Source organism: Lipotes vexillifer, unplaced genomic scaffold (assembly GCF_000442215.2).
Source record: "Lipotes vexillifer unplaced genomic scaffold, Lipotes_vexillifer_v1.1 scaffold1094, whole genome shotgun sequence".
Taxonomy (NCBI): domain Eukaryota; kingdom Metazoa; phylum Chordata; class Mammalia; order Artiodactyla; family Lipotidae; genus Lipotes; species Lipotes vexillifer.
Window position 1 is genome coordinate 3,366,198 of NW_006792775.1, and position 25,630 is coordinate 3,391,827.

Below are 25,630 nucleotides of genomic sequence, written 5' to 3' on the forward strand. Positions count from 1 at the left end.
AGGTGCAGGTACTGACGAATCGATGACCTCGTGGTAACCGGGATGTCAGGGCTAGCTTTCTGTTCTGTGTGCCTGCTCCCTCTTCTGTTTCACCCCTAAAGATGTTCTTTACCTTCTTACAGGCTGGACTCTGCATTAACAAGATGCTTGTTAAAATTTATCTAACACTCTTGGTGTTTTATGGCAAGAGGGTTTTCATAATGTCTAGTCCCAAATATTTCCGGAACTGAAAGCCCTTGTTCGAATTTCCCATGAGCTTGTAGAGAATCATTTGTGTATTTTTAAGAAAGGAAGCAAACAAAGGAGAAAAGGAAGGAAAAAGGGAGCCGTTCACTGGAAGTAAATTAAACACAAGCAACAACCAAAAATGTTTTCACTTTACTAGATCTTCAGAGATTTAAAATCTTTACAATACTCATATTTGGCAAATATACGAAGAAACATGCTCTCTTGTGTAAGCTACAACAAACCTATTTACAGGGAAATTTCCTACTCATTAACCCAGTGAATCAATTGGGAATTGTGTTTGCACTTACAACGGATACTGAAAATAACAATGGTGTAAATAGAATAAAAGCTTTATCAAGTTAAAAAACACACACACAGGGCTTCCCTGGTGGCGCAGTGGTTGAGAGTCCGCCTGCCGATGCAGGGGACACGGGTTCGTGCCCCGGTCCGGGAGGATCCCACATGCCGCGGAGCAGCTGGGCCCGTGAGCCATGGCTGCTGGGCCTCCATGTCCGGAGCCTGTGCTCAGCAACGGGAGAGGCCACAACGGTGAGAGGCCCATGTACCGCAAAACAAACAAACAAACAAAAAACACACATAGACACCTGAGCTGTGAGTTGAGTTTTACTCAGGTTCTTACTGAACTGAACCTGAACTGGAGACCACCTCTCAGATAGCTCTGATGATCTGCTCTGAGAGGAAGGGGGAGGGGCCAGTCTGTATATGGCCGGCTACGGAACATGCACAGCCAAGCATACATCTCAACAAAAGGTCACTGTTGGGACTTCCCTGGCGGTCCAATGGTTAGGACCCAGCACTTACACTGCCAGGGGCCCAGTTTCGATCCCTGGTCGGGAAACTAAGATCCCTCAAGCCACGTGGTGCAGCCAAAAAACATTTTTTAAATAAAAATTTAAAAAAAGGTCACTGCTAGTCACGAGCAACAGGTATCCATCTCATTTAATGATTCGCGTGTGTGTGTGTTTTCTGTGTATGGGAAGATGCAAGCATCTGGGTTCATTACAATTCTTCTGAGATCTCTATCTATCTAAGGGGCCTGTGTTTCCAAAGTACAGACAGCTTCGTGCTCTTCTTTGTCCTGAGTTCCTCTCAGGGTGCACTGTCCATCAGCAGCTGCAGTGACTAATGATTTAATCCTTGTAGAGCTGGATGGTGGGCATCATTCTTTATTTTACAGTTTACTTCTCTGCCTCATTAAAAACAGAAGTACTGAAGCGGCAAGCCTAGTGTGGCCGCCCCACGACGCCATCAGGAACCCAAGCTCTGCTTCTGCTCTGCCACCCTCAGAGGGGACCTTCAAAGTGCCTCATAGTCCAAAACAGCTGGCAGAACGCCAGCCATCACACCCATATTCCAGACGATAGAAAGGAGAAACAGGGGAATGGGGACTGGCTGTGAATGGGCATGGGATCAGGGCCTCACCTACGAGGAACACCAGCCGAGGGGAACGACTTTGATTTGAAGCCACTTCTCAACACTCACACCACAGCAGCTTGGGTCACTCGTTCAATCACTACATCAGCTGCAGATCAGCGATCCAGCACCTTCTGGGAACCTGATATCGGCCTCGTGGGGGAGGAGAGGGAAAATAGGGACCCTGCTCTTCAAAAACAGCCTAAGGACGGGAGATTAGCTCCCCGTGGCAGCTGTCACAAATGACCCCAAACCTACTGGCCCAGAACAACAGAAGTCCATTACCCTACAGCTCCGTAGGTCAGCATCCAGCGGGGCTCTCACTGGGCTAAGATCGAGGTGAGGGCGGGGCTCGTGGCTGCAGGAGGCTCCCGGGATGAACCTGTTCCCTTGCCTTTTCCGGCTTCTAGAGGCGCCCCCAGTCCTTGGCTCGTGGCCCCTCCCTCCACCTCCCAAGCCAGCACCGGCGGGTCAAGTCCTTTTACAGGCCATCGCTCTGATCCCCCTTCTGTCTCCCTCCTCCACTCTTAAGGACCCTTGGGATCACATGGCACCCATCGGATAACCCCAAACCAAGGCCAGCTGATTAGAGACCTTACTTGCCCTTTGCCATGTAGGGTGACACAGTCACAGGCTCCCGGGACTGGCACGTGGACATCTTTGGGAGGTCACTGTTCTGTCCACCCGAGGGTTATCAGGCCTACAGAAAACGTTCACACACATCTCCTCACACAGCCCACTCGGGAGGTGGTGTTTCCATTTCTTTTTTCTTTTTTTAAGTTATTTAATTTATTTATTTATTTTGCGCTGCGCTGGGTCTTTGTTGCTGCTCGGGGGCTACTCTTTGTTGCAGTGCGCGGGCTTCTCATTGTGGTGGCTTCTCCTGGAGCACGGGCTCTAGGCCTGCAGGCTTCAGTAGTTGCGGTGCGCGGGCTTAGCTGCTCCACGGCATGTGGGATCTTCCCAGACCAGGGCTCAAACCCGTGTCCCCTGCACTGGCAGGCGGATTCTTAACCACTGCGCCACCAGGGAAGCCTGGTGTTTCCGTTTCCAATAGGAGGTTTAATCAACAGAGAAAATACTGACAATCTAGAGATGGCAGATGTTAGTGGGAAATCTCTACAGCTCACAAATGACAACTGAACTGTCTCAGATGGTTTTGTGTGTGTGTGTGTGTGTGGTACGCGGGCCTCTCACCATTGTGGCCTCTCCCGTTGCGGAGCACAGGCTCCGGACGCGCAGGCTCAGCAGCCATGGCTCACGGGCCCAGCCGCTCCGCGGCATGTGGGATCTTCCCGGACCGGCCCTTTGCCATGTAGGGTGACACAGTCACAGGCTCCCGGGACTGGCACGTGGACATCTTTGGGAGGTCACTGTTCTGTCCACCCGAGGGTTATCAGGCCTACAGAAAACGTTCACACACATCTCCTCACACAGCCCACTCGGGAGGTGGTGTTTCCATTTCTTTTTTCTTTTTTTAAGTTATTTAATTTATTTATTTATTTTGCGCTGCGCTGGGTCTTTGTTGCTGCTCGGGGGCTACTCTTTGTTGCAGTGCGCGGGCTTCTCATTGTGGTGGCTTCTCCTGGAGCACGGGCTCTAGGCCTGCAGGCTTCAGTAGTTGCGGTGCGCGGGCTTAGCTGCTCCACGGCATGTGGGATCTTCCCAGACCAGGGCTCAAACCCGTGTCCCCTGCACTGGCAGGCGGATTCTTAACCCACTGCGCCACAGGGAAGCCTGGTGTTTCCGTTTCCAATAGGAGGTTTAATCAACAGAGAAAATACTGACAATCTAGAGATGGCAGATGTTAGTGGGAAATCTCTACAGCTCACAAATGACAACTGAACTGTCTCAGATGGTTTTGTGTGTGTGTGTGTGTGTGGTACGCGGGCCTCTCACCATTGTGGCCTCTCCCGTTGCGGAGCACAGGCTCCGGACGCGCAGGCTCAGCAGCCATGGCTCACGGGCCCAGCCGCTCCGCGGCATGTGGGATCTTCCCGGACCGGGGCACGAACCCGTGTCCCCTGCATCGGCAGGCGGACTCTCAACCACTGCGCCACCAGGGAAGCCCCTCAGATGGTTGTGAACATCACTGAAGAAGCAATATTATAACTCTGATAGTGGGTAGGAAAAAAGCAGCTTCTCAGCCAGCCTATTTCTATTTGCCTACGTTCCCTTCCATTTGTCATTTTCACAATCACAGATGCAGAGTTTGTCTTCCCAGGGTAGAACAGACAGGTCAGAAGAAATATCCAAAGGGATATTGGGAGGAAGAAACAAAACAAAACAGAATTTAAAACCTGGGTCTGAGATGATAAGGTTAGGGTCTCCTAATGTTTCAGGAAAAACAAATTCCTAAAACGTATTGCTATGTCTTACTGGTAAGATGCATACACTCTACCCATCAGATCCTTAAGGTGTATCCTGGCAAAACACTCCAAATTCAAGTATGGAGAATGAGCCCTGAAGCCCCTTTCTGGGAGGAAAAAGGACATTGCTTTTAATCCCTTTTTCAGATGAAGAAATCAGAGCATAAAGTCAAGCAGGTGCACGCCCCATGCGGCACGCCCAGGGCGCAGAACAGAACAGGGCTTCCTTTCCCGAGAGGCCCCACCTGCCCGCCAGACTCTGCGGTCAGCAGGACACACACAGACACGTCACGCGGACACGGCCAAGAGGTGGTCACAGGCGGAGACAGGCTGGGCAGACACTGGGCCAGCGGGGCCTTCCTGCCCCTGCCTTTGTCACATTCTGCCCTCACCCCCTCGTGGGGAAACCTCCCTGCCCCATTTCTTCAGGAGCAGCGTCCCCCGCAGGCGGCTGCAGGCAGGGGGGCCCGACCCCCAGCACTGGGGCCTCCCACTGGACCCCACCCATTGCCGTGGGGGAAGGGGGCCTCTCAGGCTTGGGTCCCGCGAGCAAAGCTGGCCAAGGGGCAGCACGAGTGCCCAGGGGGCAATGGTGCTACCTCCAGGCTTGAAGGGGCCCAATGGGGCAACTCAGCACCACGAGAAGTTCCCACAGGGGGGTCTGGTGGGAAGGAAATGAGCCCAGGAACTCAGGCTCCCAGCTCCCAGGTGACCCAGGTCAGCTCCCACCAGACCTGGGGAGTCAGGAACACGATGGGGGGCAGCCAGGGCCGACTTCCAAATTCCTGAATTTTCAGAGAGCGCCACTGTAACAGTCCTCCAGCCTTAGCTTGAAAACAAAAGGTCACCACCACACCTGCCTGAGGGTCTAGGCAGCCCACCAGGCCAAGGTCCTCAAGAGGGGGCTGGGGAGAGCACATCTTCCAGAAGCTTCGAAGCTCTCATTCCGCCAGACGAGCCGCCTGCAAGGGGAGCCCTGTCTACCGCCTTGGAAACCAGGGAGCCGGGTTAGCACGCAGCACGCCCCACCCCTCACCGTCGGAGGCTCCAAAGCAGGAACCTGCACAACTGGGAGCGGACCACCACTGAGCGGGGCGGCCTGGATGTGTCAGTCCTGACGCTTCTCTGCTGCCGCCCACGACCTCCGGGGCTTCTCAGCTGACCTGGCGGCTGCAACCCCTCTCCCCACGCCACCCAAGCCTGCCCTTCCTCTGCTCAGCACCATTGTCTCCTGGACACGGACTGCTGTGCCCCAGAGGAAAATGATACCTTTGGCTACACTGCAATCACCTCGCGACTTATTTTGAAAACCGTAATTCAGAAATGAGTTTTAAACACAGCATTTTCCGTCTTGCTTGGAATCCTTGCACAAATAACTGATAATTCGAGAGTTAAAACATTTTATCTCCTAGAAAATACCTTTTAAGGAGCGTGCCTCTTCAAAAGGGAAGCTAGCTGGCCCAGAGGTGATAAATACAAGGCTTTACCTCGCTGGGTGGTGACAGCAAAGCCGTCCCCCACTGTAGAATGAAGTGAATCAGCAGCAAGTGGATCAAAAAAAGTTTATTTTGAATATTTAATTTAAAAAAATCATACCTATGAGATGTGCTACAGAAATTCAGATACAAGAATTGCATATAAAACCCGACCTACTCGTGGTAAAGCAAATGCACTTCAGGAAAGAAAACGTGTACCTCATGGTCACTGGCATCCCAACACCAGAGACATTTCCATGTGGTCCCCCGGGAGGACACTGCCCCGGCCACGTGCAGGAGCTGGGCGGGCCTCGCGGTCCCTCCCGGGGGACGGGCTCCCCGCAGCAGCCACGGCAGCGTCTCAGGCCACAGCACTCCCTCTTGTTCTCAGCCAAGTCAATCCATCAGATTTTACTGTCACTTAACACGACATTTTGGCAAAAAGGGCGCGGCCTCCTTGATGGGAAGCGTCTCTGCGGTTCACCATGGGGAAGGGACCTGCCTTCCCCCAGCAGCGGCTCTTTCCCCACAGGGCGGACACAGGCCAGCTGCCCGGGGCTGGGGACAGCGGGAGGACAGTCTTTAAGGGACTGGTGACACTGCAGCGGGGGCGGGAGCAGGGGCCCAGCAGCCCTCCTGGAGGCCGGGCGTCGGGGGGAGGCGAGAGAACGAGGACAAGAGGAGGGAGCCGCGGAGAAAGGGGGGGTCTTTGCTGAAACCCAGCAAAGACTGTGGGATTTCACAGCGCGAGGGGCTTTTCCGACCGAGCCGACAGCTCCCGTACTTTCTAGCGACTGCCCCACAATTCTAACTTCCTATCAGGCCCTCCTTCTGCCTCCAAAACCCTGGGCGGGGACTCCCGCCCCCACCTTGTTGGAGCGGAGGGCGAGAGGCGGGCAGGGACAACACACAATCAGGACCAAAGGTCCCCGAAGTGGCTCCAGGCAACAGTTGATTTGGCAAAAAAAAAAAAAAAAAAAAAAAAAAAAAAAACACAAAACACACAAATCTATGAAATAATTGGAAATTTAATAGACGCTTGATTTGACAAAAAAAAAAAAAAAAACAACAAAAAAAAAAACCTTAAATGCATAGAAACAATCACCGAGTCCTCCAAGGAGCATGATTACAGTATATTAGCAAGTTCTGTGGCGTAAATTTCCAAAAGCATCAGCACAGTATTAAACATAAAAGCAGTGCGCACTCCCTTCGGCACCCTGAAGAAAACACCAGACGGCAGGTGTGGCCACAGACGGCGAGGGCGTGGCCAGCTACCTACTGCCGCAGCTCCACGTAGTTGGCGGGGAAGAGCCCATACCTGCCCTTGCACAGCCCGCGCCACCAGCCATCGTCAATCATCTCGATGTTGGTGATGATGTCGTCGGGGTCGAAGGAGATCTCATCATCGCCCGCTAGGGAGGAGGGCACAGAGAGGGGGCAGCGGTCACACTCGGCGTTCCCTGCTCAGCCACCAGAGGAAAAGCCTCCAGCAGCCCCTCGAGCTGGCGGCCTCCCACTGAGGCTCCATGGGGGTGCAGGGTTCTGGGGGTGCAGGGTCCTGGGGGTGGAGGCTCCTTGGGGGTGGAGGGTTCACTGTCTCCCCTACTCCGTGAAGGTGGCTTTGCACGCACAGGGGCGGACACAGAGACAGGGCAGAGCCCTTCAAACAAAACCCTAACCCAGAGCAGATGAACTGTGGTTGAGGGAGATACAGGAATTCCTTGGACTGTATCTGCAACTTTTCTATAACCCTGAAACCGTTCCAAAATAAATTCTTTTTAAAAATCGTAAATAACGCTCTGAGAGTCAGACTTTGAAGAGACGAACCCCACCGGAAGCCCCGCCACCACCATTTCCAGCCCTCGGGGCAGTGTCTCACCAGCCTGGTAGTCATAGAGGGCGATGGCTGTGATTCCAAGGTCGTTCTCATATTCACCGTAGGTACCCTCCTCTAGAATAAACCAGAACAGGGTCTGAGAGGGAAGCAGAGCTCCACTCTCACTCCCGTCAGACGCCCCTCCCTCAGGTCCGGGTGGAGCCGCCAGTCAGGAGAGGACGCTGCAGGGGTGCCGGGCGTGACTCCGGAGGGTGCACCGTGGGCCGTCGGGCTCCTTCTCCCAAGGGGAGGACCCGGCTCCAAGGAGCGAATCCACGTGTAATGGTCTCGAGAGAGGCACTGACAGTTTTCAGAGTGTCATTTTTTACATTTTAAAGATTGAGCACTACTTTTAGGAAAGGTCATATCATGAACAAATGAATGGCAAGCAGGAGACGGCTGATCACACCTCACGCTGTGCTCAGGAGAGAGCCCTGCCCTGGTGTAGATTCTGATACTGATTTTCATGTCACTCCAAGTGGGAGAATGGGCTTGTGTTATATCTGTCCAAACACATTAAAGGGAACCTCATCTCTAGAAATCAAAAGACCAATTTGAGTGTTCACCCATCCATAAGATTTTCAGAGTGCACAGAAAGCTCCCTCTTCGGAGGCCTCAACGTACTCTGGCTTCCTGGAGACCTCACGAGCTTCTACTCTGATACAACAACAGCAAGAGCCCCTTCCTCCACGCCCAGCCCTCTCAGCGCCCTCAGCACAAGCAGGGATCTCCTGGAACCCCCCGGGAGGCCAGGCCAAGCCCCCTGGGGTCCGGGGCCCGCAGCAGGAGGACAGGAGCCCCGCAAGCATGGCAGAGGTGGGGCAGGTCGGCCAGCAGGGAAACAGAAGCAGAGCGAGGCGGAATGCAGGAGACCCGTGTACCTGCTTGGTAGTGGCCCGGGGCCTCCGTGCTTTCGTAGACGGCCTCCGGGGCATAGGCCTCCCGGTACTCGGTGGCCTCTGTGCTGTACACCGGCTCAGGCTCACCGGTGTGGCTCGGCTCGGCCTGGAACGGAGCCGCGGCCTGGGGAGAGTCAAGGAGACGGTTCCCGTGGCCCGTGCCGGGTCACGACCACGGCCACCCAACCAAGAGAGACACGCGGACCACTCTCGGCCCCAGCTGAGACAAGACAGACACGGGGACAGGGAGGCGTCACCTGCTCACACCCTGCGGACGCCTGGGCCCTAGCGGGTCCCACAGTGCCGAGGGCCAGGCTCCCCCTCACAAGCCCGTCCTCACACCCCCGACACCCTGAGTCCTGCCGCCACCAAAGACCTGCCGGCTGCGAGAGCCCCACTTTCCTGAGGCAGGTCTGGCCCGTTTCCTCTTTGGGTCCCAGCCCTCCCGGGCCTCTGCCAGCAGCTCCACGGCATCACCCGATCCCACTGGCTAGGGCAGCTGAGCCCGCGGGTGGCGAGTTCCATCCTCACCAAACCCTCCGTGGAGGTGAGGCAAGGAAGTGACCAACAAGTCCCATGCAAGAGGACATCAAGAGCGCTCTGCTGACAGCCACCTGAGCCACGACCCCAGTTCCCAACCATCCACCACCAACGGTGGCTTCAACCAGCGTTTCCGACCAGGGTCCACCTGAGGGCACCCTCGTGGGTCAAGAACGGAAGGTGCACACAGAGAGCCCCAGGGGGAGCTGGTGGTCAGGCCTCGGCTTCCCACAGAGGGTGACAGAGGGGTGCGGCAGGCCGGGAGCGCTACTCCAGAGGCCACAGGGCAGGGCTCCACCTGGGCCGGGCACTGGGCGCCACTCCAGGGCTAAATAAGGGGGTGACGGGGCAATTGCCCCTGGAGGTGAAGGGAACAGACTGGAGGGTGAGGGGCCAGACGGTGCTGCAGGGTCGCACGGAACCGCTCAGCGGTCAGGGGGTCACCCCGAGCAGGTCACTGCAGGGACACTGCACACGGCTGCCAGCAACGCCCTAACCTCCTATCTTCCCGCAGCAGCCCCTCCGCCCCTCACGTGGTTGGGCAGGGCTCCCTGCCCCGCCCAGGACAACGTGTCATTCCAGCCTTCTCAAAGGACCAATGGCTCGCTAGTGACGGGCCCAGCAGTGGGCCCTGACAGGCGGGTGCACAGGGGCCCCCTTTGCATGGGATTACAGATTCTAAGACCGCACCCGCCATACCTGCCACACCCGCCAGGCAGAGGGGTGAGCCTACAGACCACCCCAAGGCCCAGGCCCGCGCACGGTGCTCCCGCACCCTCAGCCCCTTTAGGCCTCAGCCGAGTTGAGCCAGTTTCAGTCCCTTGTGACTCAGGGAGCTCTAACTGGTGACGTCCAGGTGAGGGAAGACAGGTGAGTGAGAGGGACAGCGGGACAGAGGGGACTCGGGCTGGGCCGGGTGTGGGTGTGGACGGCAGGGGCCGAGCTGCTCTGGGAGGGGGGCCCGCAGAGCCTGTGGAGACCCGGCCGTGGGGAGCGGGGCAGGCGGCTCAGTGACCCAGGGGTCAAAGGAGCAGGTCCTGGGGACTGAAGACTGGGGAGGAAGGGCCAAGGACAGAGTCTCCGGAGAACACGGTGCTTGAGAGAGGCCAAGGGAGGAGGGCCGCGGGGCGGCGGCCAGGCGGGGATGAGGGTCCTGGAAGGCGGTGTGGTCCGGGTCGAGGGCAGCAGGGAGTGGGTGAGGGAAAGACCCGTGCACCGGCTGGCTGACTCAGGAGAGTGCAGCAGGGCCGGCAGGCGGGTGAGAAGGCCAGTGGGGAAGCCAAGGCGGCGAGAGGCCCCAGGCTCAGGAGGGCTGCCCTCGGGGCACCGGGCAGCGCAGGGAGGGACCCCGTCCACAGGGCGCTGAGCTGGGAAGGGCGTCTCCGGGGCCTCAGAGACTCACGGGCAAAGCAGATAAAAGCACCAACCTCGCAGACGGGGCTGGAAGGCAGCCTCTCCTGGGCCGGCTGGGGCGTGGGCGACGCGGGGGGCGTGGGCTTCTGGGCCCGGGCTTGCTCCTGGAATGCAGAGACAGCGGCAGTCAGCGCGTCACCAGGCCTCCCCGCAGTCGTGCCTGAGCGTGAAGCTGCTGCTGCCGGAGGAAGGAACGGCAACACGGAGCAGACGTGGGGTGCAGAGATGTCAAGGGCGCGTCTGCTCTGCAGCCAAGGTCAGGCGGTCAAGTCTTCTCTCAAGACACAGCCCTGGTGGCCCACGCAGTCCTGCCCCCAGGGCTGACGGAACCAGCCAGAGGCGGCAGTGCCCCCCGCACACCTGATCCGCACGCCCCCACCTGGGCTCCGAGCTGATGCTGTAACGGATTGAGACCTCCGGGGACCTTCTAATAGAGTGAAGGGATTTTGCACGTAGGACGGACGTGAATCTTGGGGAGGCCAGAGGATGGACAGCGGTGGACAGATGCTGACATCCCAACCCCCAAGGTCCTGTGAATGTGTGCCCTTACAAGGCAAGAGGCTGCAGACGTGACCAAGGTAAGGACCCAAGACAGGAGGTGACCCTGGATTACCCGGGTGGGCCTGGTGTCATCAAAGGTCCTTACAAGCGGGAGACAGACAGTCAAAGCAGAGCTTGGGGTGGGGGGGCGGGGCGGGGGGGGGCTCTAGAAGCTGAAAGAGGCAAGGACGCGATTCCCCTCTGCAGCCTCCAGAAGGAAGCAGCCCCGTCACCCCGCCCAGGCCTTCCGGCCTCCAGCCTGTGAGGCAGTAACCGTGCGCCGTCCTAAGCCACCAGTGCTGACGCCTGTGAGGTGGACTTTCTCCACACTACCGATCAGGAACCTGACGGCCTGGGGAGGGAAGTCGCTCGCCCAGGGACACGACAGGAGCAGCAGAAGCAGGAGCCGCACCGTCCCCACCCGCTCCCTGCCTGCTCTGCCAGGCCGCCTGACAGCCGGCGGCGGCACTGCCCTGTGGAAACCACCCCCTCCAGAGACCACACAGCTTTGGACCCCAGTGTGTCTTTGCCTGACCCGCACCAGCAGGACGGTCACGAGTCCTCACGGCGCTGGCAGCTGGCCCATGAGTTAAATCCCTGAGGCAGCATGATTCCCCAAAGGGGCCGGGCCTAGGCCGGGCTGAGCGTGGGCTTCTGGAGACCCGGGCCTGCCGCCCACCACGCAGCGGCACGAGGACCCGTGATGGCCCCCGTCCACCCCGCCACACCCTGATCTGGCGGGGAACAGAGACGTTCCTTCTCGGGGGCACGCTCGCTCCCGAGAATGTGCGGGTTGAGCATCCGTGGCCGCCCCGCCTGCCACAGGGAACGCTTGGATGCGTGCGGGCCGTGTCCTGCCCCAGGAGAGCGCCTCACAACCCAGAGGGCTCTGGTGCGAGCAGTACCACGCCAATCGATGGGAGTCACTCAGGGGACAGGCGGGTGGGGAGAGGCTGGCAGGGGCTGGACACAGCGAGGGACAACACGGCGGAAGGGACGGCGAGAGAACCTCAAAGGCAGAGGGGCTAGACAACAGCAACCGAGAGCCTTCCTCTCAAGCCCTCCAGCCCTTCTGCAGCTTTCAGACTGCAGGGGTCCAATTCCGAGCCATAAAATGAGGAAGGTGTTATGTGAAAACGAGACCAAGTTATCGGAAAAAGTGCCTCCTAGTGTGCACGTGTGTGTCTGCAACAAAGAAAAACTTACAAGCGCCTAACTAAAAACTTAAAGGAGAGACAGCTTTAAAGGTTCTGACAATTAAGGAACGGTATGTGGTAATTATACACGTTTGCTATCATCCCGACTTCACCACGTGTGATAAAAACGTGTTAACAGGGCTTATTTAATTCCCGGCTCCAGCGCCCAGCGTTTCCTGCCCGTCGCATGTTAACTGCCTCAACTGCCCACTCCCCCTTGACGGGCTCTTCAGAGCCCTAACCACTGATCTGAGGAGGAAATGTCCTTAGGTTTAAATAGAGCTTTACAATCTATACAACAACACACGCGTTATTTCAGATTCGACTTCCTAGCCACCCGAGTCGTGGCGATCCCACACCCATTTCACGGGCAAGAACATGGGCCGAGGGACGGCGTGCTGATTCGCATCAGGCTGCCTGGCTGGTAGGCGGCGGAGGTGGACCCGGACCATCAGACGTCAGTCCAGCTGCAGAGTTTTAGGAAGGAGCGAGTCCACACCCTCCTGCTCACCCCTCACAGCTCCCACTTCCACCTTCTCCAGTGCAAAGACAGTTTGTAAAGAATCACAGAAAACACCTGCGGACCCGAGCTCCAGGAGCAAGAGCTACAAGAGGCAGCAGACGGCCTCCTTCACGGGGATTCCTTCTGTGTCCTCAACCTGCCACCCAAGGGGACAGCGGGTTCCCGAGGGTGACGGGTGGGAACAGACTGCGGGGGAGACATGTGGACGGGGGCTGGGCCAAGGGCATGGGGGCCGCCAGCCTGACGGGGGAGGACAGGCCCGCAGTCGCCCAGTGCTAGAGCAGCACGGCTAGAGCCGGGGCGGGTCGACCATCTCGTGTCTGGTGGCAAGAGACTGGATCATCTGTGTGGCTGAAGGCTAAGTTCCTGAGAGCACAGCCTTCGGCGCGAGTTCAAAACGCTTTCTACTGACTACTTTCTGCAGCAGATGCAAGAACGAGCCACACACACGGCCCCGCGCACGCAAGGGGGGCCCAGGCACCGCCCGCACTCACGTCCAGCTGCCTGCGCGCCGCCTGCTGTTCCCGCTGCTGCCTCGCCCTCCTCTGCGCCCGCTCCGCCTCCGCCTGCCGCCTGTCCTCGTGCTCCTTCTCCCTCGCCAGGTTTTCAAAGTTCGCTCTGATGTCACTGGTTTTGCTGCTCACTGCAGAGGAAGGAGAGATTTACTCAGGGCACCACCATCTCCCCCGGACCGGGCCCGCGCCAGGGTGGCCCGTCCCTCGGGAAGCAGGTACCCCAGCTGGGGGCAATGCGCCCCCTCGGCTGCCGGCTCAGTCCCCCACCAGGAACGGCCTTCACCATTGCATGTGCTGCACCCACAGCGGGAAGACGGCATAGCCCTGCATCTGCAATGCTCTTACGTTCCGAACACCACTGTATTCTTTACCACCAGACACTCACAAGGAAAGAAAATCCCCCTAAGGATGCCCTTGATAAAACAGTAGAAAGTACTGATTGTGAGTAGATCTCAACCCTTTTAACATTTTGTGTGACAAAATGGGAGGGCGGAGCCCACTGCGACTGCCCCTGTGGACATGCCGTGGGGCCTCCAGGGAAAACACGTGCAACTATCTGAGATGCAGGGCGAACTGATTTTTCCTGGTACACCATTTTCCCTGAAATGACAATGGACAAACTACGGTTACGCCGTTTGGGTACGTGTCAGACCCTTTCTCCGAGGACGAGCTGAGCCTATCCTGTTAAAAAACAACTACAGTGTTTGTTGTCAGTGGGAAAACTGAAGCTTTCAAGCAAAATCAGAATTTTGGAAAATCCATGTCCACTGCCATGAGTGTGACAATTTCCCGGTTTTACTCAGAGACTCCGCGACGAGGTTGATACTGTTACCGAACGTGACCTGGCGGGCGCTGTATAATGAAAGGTGCCAGCGTGTGGAAGATCAGCGTGACTCGGTGATCGATACTCTCCAATGACCCTGGCGTGATGTCACAAAGTCTTGTTGCGCAAGAGAGACCAACCTTTAAGAAAACCACTGGACGGCTGCCTGCTGGACTGGGGTACAGAGAACACGACCGGAAACGGCCAGTAAAATACCCTTCCCTTTTCCCACTGCTTATCTGGGGAGTCCAGACTTTCTTCACCACCCTAACGTGTCACGAGAGACTGAAGGAGTGAGAAGCAGCTAAGAAAGCTCAGCTGGCCGACACTGAGGAGATTCCACAGAAACGTAACACAACGCTACCCTGGAACCTAGCCAATATCGTATAATAACTGTAAACGGAGAATAATCTCTAAAACCTCTGAATCACTAGGCTGTATATCTGAAACTAACATTGTAAATCAACTAACTATACCTTGATTTAAAGAAATGCTACCCTTCTGCACTTTCTGGTTTTGAAAATGCAATTATTTTTTTCATAAAAAGTATTATGCTAATATTTGATAGTTTCACTGCTTTTAAATGTTTAAGTGAATTAATAAAATGGTAAATTCTTCTCGCCTCTGTTTTAATTCTAACACAGTAAAGATCAGAAAACATAACCCATGTAAACAAAAGTTCTTTGGGGCCTCAGCAATTTCTGCCAGCGTCCTGAGACCAGAGTGTGGGGACTGCTGACCCACAGGGCGTCCACAGGAAATAAATGGTGGTCTCCACTTGCTGCGTTTAACTGACCACTTCTATCACGTGTAATAATTCCCCAACTAAATGATGTTCTCTCAGGCTGGCCCATGTTTAACGGCTCCCCAGCAGACACAAAGACCGCAGGAGGCCCGCGCAGGCAGCAGGCACCGGAAGGGCGGGTTGCGAGCAGCCTGGTCCTCGCCCGCGAGTGAGGAAGGAGAGGGCTGCCTGAACTCATGCAGACGCGGTGACATGCTGCTCAGACACGCCATGGCTGGGGCAGCGGCAGGTTCCGCAGGAACCTCCCAGGGCCTGGGCCCCGGCAGTGAGCAGGGCCCTTGAGGACGTGCAGTTAACCTAGCTCTGCTTTGGGAAGCACCCCCCAAAACAGATCCCCGCCGCCAGAGAGCTTCAACGCCCGTGTCTGAAAGGTGCCTCTGAACCTCTGCAGGAACAAACAGCGTCAAACGGGTAATCAACTGCCATCCACAAAATACACAGATCAACTATGGTCTCCGTTAATGCTTCATCTGCTCCTGCCGACTCTCCTTTCCCCCTTTAGCACTGTCCTGGGGACACCACACAGCGTGGAATTTCTCCCGGGAAAAACCACGGTGCTGCCAGGGGGTCTGCTAGGACTTACCTGCTTCAACAGGGACAGTCTTCTGATAAGTGGAGGCCACAGTGGCAACGTCCTCAAAGGTGGAAGCGTTCTACCGAGACAGGAAAGGGGAGATCAGGAACACATTTTTCTTTCTTCCTTTCCTCTCCCTGCACAAAGGCCTGCCCCAGATCTTCCAAAAGAACCAACCAGAGAGCCCAAAGATTTCATATCCACCTGTTCTGCACATTAACAGAGGCATGAAAAGTGTGTTGATAACACATTGGCTGGTGACCATACGGGTCAGTGTCAGAGAATAAACACACCTATGGCGGGGCGGGGGTTGGGTGGGGGGCGGTGAATGGGCAGGGCCAGGATGTTTAGGGCAGTGAAACTACTGTGTAGGAATCGACAGTGGTAGATACGAGTCACTACACGCCTGTGCAAACCGGCAGAATGTACCATCCCAGGAGAGAACCCTAAAGCCGACCTCAGCGCTGGGTGCCTACGATGTAGGCTCAACGTAGGTTCACAGATCATAACAAATGGACCACTGGGTGGGGGAGGGGAGGTAAGGAGTATACAGGAAATCTCTGCACCTTCCTCTCAAATTTGAGCAAATTGCTCAAAAAAAGCAGAAAAACCAAAAACCCTACCACGAGCCTCCATTTCATAACCATAAACCAAGCACGTGTTCCTCCCAAGCTCTCGCCACGGACAGAATTTGCAGGGGAGCCCAGAAGCCTCTGCTGAGCTGGGAGAGGACCTGGGACGTACAAAGGCCCCCCGATCTTCCACCTCTCCCAATAAGTGTGACTCTAGTTTCGTTCTGTAGGGACCCAACTCTGTGAGACTAAAAGGACAGCAACAACCGTCCACGTAAAGGCTGACACGGGTGCGGACTGACAGCTCAGGACAGCACTGGCCGCTGGGCACAAACGCTTCTCAGGGAAACACGCCGGGGGCTCAGGACGGTCACTGCTTTCCTGACACAGGAACCGGAAGAAAGGATGCATGGAAGGAAGCCTGTGACCAGCTGACCCTGAGGCCGGCCGCGAGCAGCAGCTTTGGAAAGTGCGCACGGCCCGCACCAAGTTCAGGCGCAGGCAGCTCCACAAGGGCGGCAGTGACCCACGGGCTCTGATCGGCACGTCTGGGGACTGGCCCCGAGCCTCCCGCCAAAGCCCCCTTCTCCTGCCTCCTCCTCCATCTCCGGGGTGGCTGCTCGCCTGCCCAGACCACCCCCCTGCTCTGCTCCCCAAACCTCCCCAGCTCTTTCCAGAACAACCTCTAAGGCCCCGCCCCCACCGGCTCTCCCACGAGGCTCCTGCCTGCCCTGCGGCCTCGGCGGGGAAGGGGTCAGCGCCCCCCAGCTTCTGGGCCGTGGCTCCTGCACACCCGCTGCCCGTCCCGTCCGGCCAACTCTCCAGCACGATGCTCAGAGCCACCTCTCTGCCTTCGCCCACAGGCTGCTGGCAAACACCACGACCCCAAGCCTCTCGTTTCCAGCTGCGGGGTCCCCACCACACTGCACCTCAATCACCAAGACCCGCCCACCGACTACAGCCTTCCCCTCTCCCGCTGGCCACCCTCCTCCACCTGGGCCCAGCTCCCCACTCCCCACCGTCCAGCCTGACCAACTCAAGGTCTCGGCCTCTCCTGGGGCTCACCTGCCGGGAACCTCGCACCTGCTTCCAGCACCCACGGGGACTACGTCAGACCTGAGTCCCTGCGCCGCCCGTCCCAGGGATGATCTCATGCTGCCGACAAGGCTGAGACCGGGGAAGGTGCCTCACCCTTCTAAGCCCTGGGCTTCCCAAGCGCACAGCACAGACCACCAGCTGGCCGCAGGGGCACCCCGCGCACCCGCCCCCCCACGCCCCAGGGTCTCCCTGCCCCTCCCTGTCTATGGCCTGGGCTCCTCCCACCTTAAAACAGAACCATCCCCTCAGCTGACAGTGCCCAGCTCTCCCTGATCATGGCCCAAACGTGCCAACGCCACGGCTCCCTCCCTCCCACAGCCCAGACCCCTGCCAGATGCCAAGCGGCCTCGGGGCAGAGACGGCCCCTCCCCCCCTCACAACTCTACCCTCAGACCAGCACCAGTGGACCCTGTGGGCTCCCCGCACCTCACCAAGTGCCCTGCCCAGTCTCCTGTGACCAGCCTGCCCGCTGCCATCCCACAGGCGTGGCCCGTGGCCCCCTCGCCTCTCTGCAGGCTCCCCAACTCCACCTCCGTCTGCAGGCACACCCCCTACCCCCTCCATCCCCACTACCTGCGCCGCCTGGCAGCCCAACCAGCGCCCACGGGGGACTCATCCCACCCAGCCCTGCCCCGCCCCCCGAGTTCCTGAGCTCAGCAGACGGCCCCACCATCCACCCGGGAGGCCCTCCCCCGCCCCCCTTAAGCGCAGGGGCTTCGGCACCCACGCTGCCTCAAGGAAGCATCTCTCTTCCTCCGCCGCCATCCCCAGGGCGAGCCAGAAGCACCCCGATCAAAGCGCTGAAGCCGCCTCCTAACTGGGGCCACGGCCTTGCGGCTTCCCCCACGATCCACTCTCCACCCCGGGGCAGGGGGGCTGCTTGGTGCACGTCCTCTTCACGTCATTTGCCTGTCAAACCCTTGCAGGGCCGCTCAGAACCCACCTGATGAAACACAGAACCTCACCAGGGGTCCGCAGAGCTCCCTGAAGTGGGTCGTGACCAGCCACTCACCACCCGCCCCCCTGCAGCGGGCCCCACCTGGCTTCTCTCAGACCTTCTGTATCTGCCACGACGCCAACCCCAGGCCCGCAACGTCCTCGGTGTCCCCGTCCCCACGCCCACACACACACTGGCCCCGTCCTCCCTGGTGAGCTCCCACCACCCGCAAAGCCGAGCTCAGACTCGCACCCCCTTGGGACACTCCCGGCCCCGCGGTCAGAGCCCTGTGCTCTGCCGCTCGCTCCCAGGGCCCACACGCGGTCACGTGACGGGGTGCCCCGAGGGGTCAGCTGGGAGCCTGATGGAAGGGGAACTCCACAGGGACCGGCCCTGGCACCCAGACGCCCGACCGGGCAGGGCGGCCTCAACCTCGGTCCGGCTGAACCGACGGGAGACAGACCACGCCCGGTCCCCAGCGATGACCGCTCCACGCGGCTTGTGGGTCTGCTCCTCTGACGTGGCTGGAATTTAGACCAGAAACCCAACCACCTGACGCACTGAGACTCTGAAACCAAGCAGGAGGGACCAGCTGGACAAGGGCACCCCAGGGAGAGCCAAGCGTGGAGCTGCGCAGCCGTGTCACCCTGCCTCTGGGGACCCCCTGCGGCGACGCGCACCTTCCGGATCCACCTTCCCCAAGACGGCAGGCCCCGCGACGCGGCCAGCGTGACCAAAGAGCTCGGTTTCCAGATGAGTTCACTGCCAAGTACGGTCACAGCCACGTGTCTGGGAGGCATTCGCGACGGCGGTCCAGCGCTGCGCCTGCCTGGCCGGGGACCCCGCACCCCCCAATACGTGACAGGGACAGCAACTGCCTCAGAGCGTGGCCTCGAGGGGTCCAGGAGAGGACACCCGTGACACAGGAGACGAAGCCACACCCGTGACACAGGAGACAAAGCACGGCACGTGTGTCAGCTACTGGCACCGCCACGGTGATGACACGCCTGCCTGAAACGTTCGCGCTTCTGCAAACACACGCCAGGCACCCACCAGAGACCAGAGACCACCCAGGGACCAGCCATCCGCCTGCCAAGAGCGTCAGACGCCCGATCCTCTCAGCAGAAAACACCGAGCCCCGGACGTGAAGCACTCACCTTATCCATCCGGTCCTTCTGCACCCCGTATTTCCCACCGAAGCCTCTGGAGTAGTCTGCAATGTGACAGCACGGCACTTAGTCTCGGGCTGAGGTCCGCCAGCTGCCGGCAGCAGGCACATGCAAACAGGTCCAGAAAGAGCCCGAGAAAATGCACCCAGAGCAATAGAACGAGAACATGGAACGACGAGCCTTTGCTTGCAAGGCGAGTTGGGCTTCTACCCGTGGTGCTCGGCGGCAAGCAGGTGAGAGGCAGGAAAGAGGTGTGGCATGCTCCCCGCGTGCTCCCGGGGGACAGGGGTGCGGGCGGCAGGCAGGGCGCCACCTCCTAGCACAGTCTCTGCTCTGCGCTCCTGCTCTACCGAGTGCTGAAAAGAGGCTCAAGCGCAGGGATTCCCTCGTTTTACTTATTTTTTTCTCTTGCTTTTTTAAAAGAGAAGAGGTTTCCCAGAACGTCTACCAGCCAAATACTTATGTTGCCGCCAACACAGGTCTATGCGACGGTCACACTGCCGTGCAGTATCAACGCCACGTCCACGCGGTGTGCCGCGTCAGCCCGGGGTCATTCTCTCCCTGAACACTGGGGCTGAGCACCTAAACTCAGCCCCGGAAAATGAGGACACGACTCTGCCAACTGTGTGTCCCGGTTCTAATGATCAAACCTGAATTTTGACAGACATTAGATAACTGCTCTGAGCAAAAGCACGTTTGCCATCTGGACTCCCAATATATGCACCCAGAAACCTGTCGAGTTCCAGCTTTGCGTACGTACTGTCTGGTTCTGTGTGAAGGAGTCACACAGAGATGGTGTCATCAAAAAAACTAGCAAAAACCAAAAAACCACCACCACAAATGAGACACAGAAACCACGTGGACACGCCTGCCCCACGCCCCTGGTCCAAGGCCAGTTTCTCCCGGTCTCGGAGGCAGGGAGGCGGCCTACGCGACACTCACAGGAGTCCCAGCAACAGCAAGCGCTGCTGCGGAAGGCCGCCGGGAGACCAGAGACAGCCGACTCCAGGAGCGAGGCACGGCACGGGGTTACAGTGACCTGCACCTCATGCCACCTTTGACCAGACACACACCCCAACGGTTACGGGACAGAAAAAAGTCAACAGGGAAGAAAGGGTGCGAGTGAATTCCGCTCTGGCACAGCACTGGGCTGGAAATGCCCAGGTGCCCCTGCAGGTGACAGCGGGTGACTCGGAGGCTGAGCCCTGAAGCCTGTGCTAGAAGTGGCGGCACTGGGCGGGGCTAGGGGGAGCCGGGGAGCAACTGTGCCTTGCTGGGACTCGTGCTTGGCCAGTCTCTCCTTGTAATCAAAGCCCACAGCACAGGGGTCCTGCCTCTCGGACTGAACACCAAATCTGCCTCCGAAACCAGTCTTATAATCTGAAAATCCACAGGTGACAGTGGAGAAAACAACCGAGAGGAAACACAAGTTTGGTTAGACTCAAACACGTTGCCTGGAGGAAACAAGGGCTGCGCCGAGCTCGGGGACGACAGAGCCAGCTCCCAGTCTCACCAATAGTCACAAAGGGCTCAAAAGGTTAAAGGACAGACAACGTCTGAACACGTGGCCCAGGCCCGAAAGCAGGTTAGCAACTGTATTTGAGCCGATTCGGAAAAGCCGCTCCGTGCTCCAGGACTCTCTGCGGGGCCCCGCCCACGCTGCAGACAAGAGCACGCGTCTCTGCTCACTTGAAGAAAGAGACACGTTACAAACACGGCCCACCCCACAGCCGCGCAGCTCCCCACCGCGCTGGCTGCAAGCCCGGGGCCCCAGCAGCCACGCTCCCAGGGACGGGGCACCTCTCGGGCTGGGACCACCGTGCCGCCCCTGTGGCCGCCCGGAGCGGCAGGCAGCAGCCCCTCAGGAACACTGCCGCAGCGGCTGGGGCTTCAGGGCCCAGGCGAGCACAGGTGCCCTGCCCCGCCCAACCACAGCCCCCCAAGGGGGAAGGGGGAATCACTACAGGCGGAGGGGTCCTTCCAAAGCCGTGGGGACAGAGGACCCCTCCCCCACTGAAGACAGGACAGCACTGCGACACAAGTACCATGAGGCCAGGCACACGTGGACCTGTAAACAGAAATGAACTTCTCGAAGGGCCTCGTGGGCGAGCAGCCAGCGTGAACGTACCTTTTTGGGATTCGTGCAGATGCAGCTTCTCCTGGTGATCCCAGCCAAGGGCACATTTGTCCTGCCTGTCTGTCTGCACACCGAACTTCCCTCCAAAGCCTTTCACGTAGTCTGCGTGGACAATAAAAGGCCACAATCGAGTATTAATGGGCAGCCTGCGTAACAGGGAGAAAGCAGGTTTTCCGTGAAGTTCAACATACACAATTCACTAAACCATCCTTTCTCTTCCTGACCTTTGGTGAAAACTGCAGGTGACATTCATTAAGAGGACCGCCTCGTAGTGTGTCAGGAAAATAACCTCATCTACCATCTCCGCACCGTGGATTAACACTGACGGGACCCCCTACGGGAACCCGCGAAGCATGCAGTGTCACAGCACTGACGCGCCACTGGGTCTCACCACTTACAGACGTACAACACGTGGCCCCTGCTACAAGCCACGCCGCTGCAATGTTCAAGCTAAAAGAGGTCTAAGGACTGGATTTCTTAGTTAACAGCTCTGTTTCTAGATTTTCTGTTTTACAGTTCAATGTTTAACAGAAAGAGACATCCACCCTAAGGGTTCCCAGTTATGTTCTGTTTTTCCATTTCTGTTCTGGTTATCACCTATCATGTTAATAGCCTGCTAGCTGGACAATAAGGTAAAACTGAAGCCACCTTTCTGCGACTCGTGCTTCTCGGTTTTGCCTTGATACTCAAAGCCGACCGCGCTCTTATCCACCTTGTCCTTGTCGATACCATACTTGCCACCAAAACCTTTGGAGTAATCTGAAAACAAGAAAAGTACTGTTCATAAACCAGTCACAAGATCAGCGAACACGCTGTGGATTTCAGCAGTCTTTAAGGAAGGATTTTGATCACTCAATTTAAAAAAACAAACCTAAAGTCTCTGAGGCTCACTCTAAGATCACTCACGCAGGAAACATTTAACAGTATTATTTGTATGTAATGATCGAACTATGAAGTGTAGCAAGCAGAGCAGACGAACAACTGTAGCGCCTCTCCTTCACCACAAAAGACAGCACGAGATAACAGGGGACATAAAGTTTCTGAACTCAGGATGAGCCACAGGGGCAAGCTCTTGGAGGGTCACCCCACCTCCTAACCAAAGCTAGCAGAGCTGTGCTGGGGGGCACCGCCAAAGGAACAGGACAAACAGGGACTACCTTCCAGAAATGTCAGTTCAACTCAAAGCTAAGTTATTATTATACTAAATCGCTGTCTTTACACTAAGGCGTGACTCCATCACGGACCCGTTAGCAGAGGAGAACGCACGCAGAGGTCAAATCCCTTCCTGGAGCGCCTAGGGCTGCTCCCGGCACTGGGCCTCTGCCCTCCGACGGCCCAAAGGCGTATTTATTCTTCTTCAAGGGCATCTCGGGGAGATAATCTGGTGAAAATGAACAGGATCCAACAGCAGGTGCTGACTGGCAGTGGGCATACGGGGCAAAGGAGTACAGGTGTGTGCCCAGCAGAGAGAGAAGGCAGAGTTTAAAGGAACCCCATTCAGCAGGCCCAGCGGCCTCAGGGCAGGCAGGCCCCGCCAGGTGTAAGGCAAGCAATGCCCTCAGCAAACAGGAGCCCCTCAGGCCCAACAGCCACCCGTTGGGGAAATGCCAAGCCAGTGGGGTTTCCAGTGATGGCTTTCGTTTTTGTTTCTTAAAAAAATCTGGGGTTTTAAAAAGTACGTGAGCTCTCAGTTTACACGCTGGCCATTATTCAAATAACTTACATGTGCAGGCCAAACAAAACAAACAACGCAGAACCACCAACAGATCAGGAGCTCTGCAGCGGGGGTTGAATCTTTTAAGTCAAGCTCCATGAACACACACCTCAGCGGGCAGAGGGCCGTAACTGATCACTTACATCACAGTGAAGGGAAAGTCAGGATGGCTTCTAAGGACAATCTAGAAGGCTCTATCAAAATTTTAAATTCAACATCTTTTGACCCAGCAACTCCATTGCTAAGAATTTATTCTTTTAAATAATCACTTACGTATATAACAGAATATTCACTGCAGTCAATTTTTTTTTTTTTTTAATGAATTTACTTATTTTATTTTCAGGTCTTGGAGTTTACTTCGGGTTGGGTCTTTGTTGCCGCACGCAGGCTTTTCTCTAGTTGCGGTGAGCGGGGGCTACTCTTGGTTGCGGTGCACGGGCTTCTCCTTGCAGTGGCTTCTCTTGTTGCGGAGCACGGGCGCTAGGCGTGCGGGCTCAGTAGTTGTGCCTCGTGGGCTCTAGAGCGCAGGCTCAGTAGCTGTAGCACGCAGGTTTAGCTGCTCCGTGGCATGTGGGATCTTCCCGGACCAGGGCTTGAACCCGTGTCCCCTGCACTGGCAGGCAGGTTCTTAACCACTCCACCAGGGAAGTCCCTGCAGGCAATTTTTAACATCAAAAACTGGAAATAACCTAAATTCCACATTCCAGAGAGGAACAGTTAACTGGACCACAGAACACAGGACTCAGAAGTCATCAAAATTACGACAAACCGCGACTTCCTTGGTGGTCCAGTGGTAAAGAATCGGCCTTACAACGCAGGGGACGTGGGTTCAATCCCTGGTCAGGGAGCTAAGATCCCACGTGCCGCGGGTCAACTAAGCTCGCGTGCCTCAACTAGAGAGCCCGTGTGCCGCAAACTACAGAGCCCATGTGCCCTGGAGCCTGCACGCCACATCTAGAGAAGAGAAAACCCAAACGGCACAACTGGAGAGAAGCCCGCGCACCACAACAAAGAGCTCACGTGCCCCAACTAAGACCTGACGCAGCCAAAAATAAACAAAATGGATAAATAAATAAATCTTTAAAGAAAAAAAAAATACGACAAACCACCTACATCATCCAGAAAGTAACAGGGACATCCAAACACTTTAAGTTAGAAAAATTATATAAATATAACATAAACCGATTTGCGTCAGGGCAAAGTCCCCTGGGTGTGTGTCGGTGAACGCATGAGAGACGACGGGGCCCGGGGTGCCTGACGGTCAGCAGGGCGCCGCTGCGGCCCACCTCTCTGCGACTCGTGCTTCTCCGTCTTGCTCTGATAGTCGAAGCCCACGGCGCTCTTGTCCACGCGGTCAGACTGCACGCCGTACTTGCCACCAAAACCGCTCGAGTAGTCTGGGGAGACAGGGCAGCGGTCAGGAAAGTGTGTCAGGCCACGTGCCACCTTGGTTAGGCGAAACAAGACTCACCAGGAGGTCAAGCACGCATCTTAAAATGTACAACAAGCTACCCGCTGTCACACACGGGTGACGCTGGACGCGTCCATGTGCCTCTGCAGTCTGGTCCCCTTCGACTACTGAAGGGCAGAGGTGAGCTGCAGGCCCACTTTGGGAAGTAACCGTTCAAATAAAGGTCAGTGTATAAAGACAGCCACGCAGCTGCACGGGTCTTTACCCGACCCCTCCAACACACCGCGCCAGGCGGGCTGGGGGGGCCGCGGGGCCTGGAGCGCTCCCAGGCCGAGCTCCTTCCCTGGGTCATCGGACGACCCGCAAGAGGCAGAAGTAAACAAGCTGGCAAAGAACACCTCAAGGGGGCTTCCCTGGGGGCGCAGCAGTTGAGAGTCCGCCTGCCGATGCAGGAGACGCGGGTTTGTGCCCCGGTCCGGGAAGATCCCACATGCCGCGGGGTGGCTGGGCCCGTGAGCCATGGCCGCTGAGCCTGCGCGTCCGGAGCCTGTGCTCCACAGCGGGAGAGGCCACAACAGTGAGAGGCCCGCGTACCGCAAAAAAAAAAACCTCAAGGGACTTCCCTGGCGGTCCAGTGTTTAAGACTCCACGCGTCCACTGCAGGGGGCACAGGTTTGATCCCTGGTCAGGGAACGAGGATCCCATAGGCTTTCATTTACAAAAAGGCTTTACCAGGGAGCATTACCTCATAAAGATTAGCCTACGCCGTGTTAAAAGACACACGTACACGCTGAAAATGCCAGTAATTTAACGGCTCTGTTTCCATCCTCAGGGGAAAGTTAGTTTTGCCAACCACGTTAGAGAGGAACTGTTCGGGGGCAACGCTGCACGGATGAGGGGAAGCAGCTTCTGCTGCCACACCGAAGGCGGCACAGGGACACGAGATGCCAGCGCTTCGTGGGCTGCGTGGCGGGGACCCCACTGTCACACCACACCCAGAAGACCAGACACCTGAAGGCGACAGCAGTGAATTGCCCGTGGCAACACCCCTGCCCCCAGGAAGAGGCCTCGAGTGACAACGTGCTCCTGCCCTTCAAAAGCAGGTGGGGCTGCCTTCCCATCACCGGGGTCTTTCACATCTCACCTTTCTGCGAGGCGTGTTTCTCAGTTTTCCCCTGGTACTCAAAGCCCACAGCAGACTGCAGTCACAGAGAAAAGGGAAATGCAGTTTTAAATGCCTGGATCCACGATGCATAGGGCACTTTAAAAAACATGAACCATGTTACCTTTTGATCTTTGATTTCCTAAGCCATTAACACCAAAGCCCTGCTGTTTTGAATTCGTAACCCATGAAACGCTCACAGAAGCCCGGGCGGGGGGGG

The 25,630-nt window shown here is 57.1% G+C and overlaps 1 protein-coding gene across 2 annotated transcripts in view; it reads right to left on the reverse strand.

Annotated features, from left to right (window-relative positions):
* Window positions 1-6,781: 6,781 nt before the first annotated feature.
* The window catches only part of CTTN (cortactin), a 26,421-nt gene continuing 7,572 nt past the window's right edge, over window positions 6,782-25,630 (reverse strand). The window contains exons 5-16 of one of the 2 annotated variants that reach the window (XM_007465967.1): window positions 25,393-25,447; window positions 24,124-24,234; window positions 21,772-21,882; window positions 21,115-21,225; window positions 20,256-20,366; window positions 18,975-19,030; window positions 15,220-15,289; window positions 12,988-13,136; window positions 10,249-10,338; window positions 8,264-8,405; window positions 7,386-7,457; window positions 6,782-6,918 (exon numbers count right to left, since the gene is read on the reverse strand). In XM_007465967.1, the coding sequence (XP_007466029.1) occupies window positions 6,782-6,918; window positions 7,386-7,457; window positions 8,264-8,405; window positions 10,249-10,338; window positions 12,988-13,136; window positions 15,220-15,289; window positions 18,975-19,030; window positions 20,256-20,366; window positions 21,115-21,225; window positions 21,772-21,882; window positions 24,124-24,234; window positions 25,393-25,447 (1,215 nt within the window). The remainder of the gene's footprint in view (window positions 6,919-7,385; window positions 7,458-8,263; window positions 8,406-10,248; window positions 10,339-12,987; window positions 13,137-15,219; window positions 15,290-18,974; window positions 19,031-20,255; window positions 20,367-21,114; window positions 21,226-21,771; window positions 21,883-24,123; window positions 24,235-25,392; window positions 25,448-25,630) is intronic. The other variant, XM_007465968.1, reaches the window with a different exon arrangement.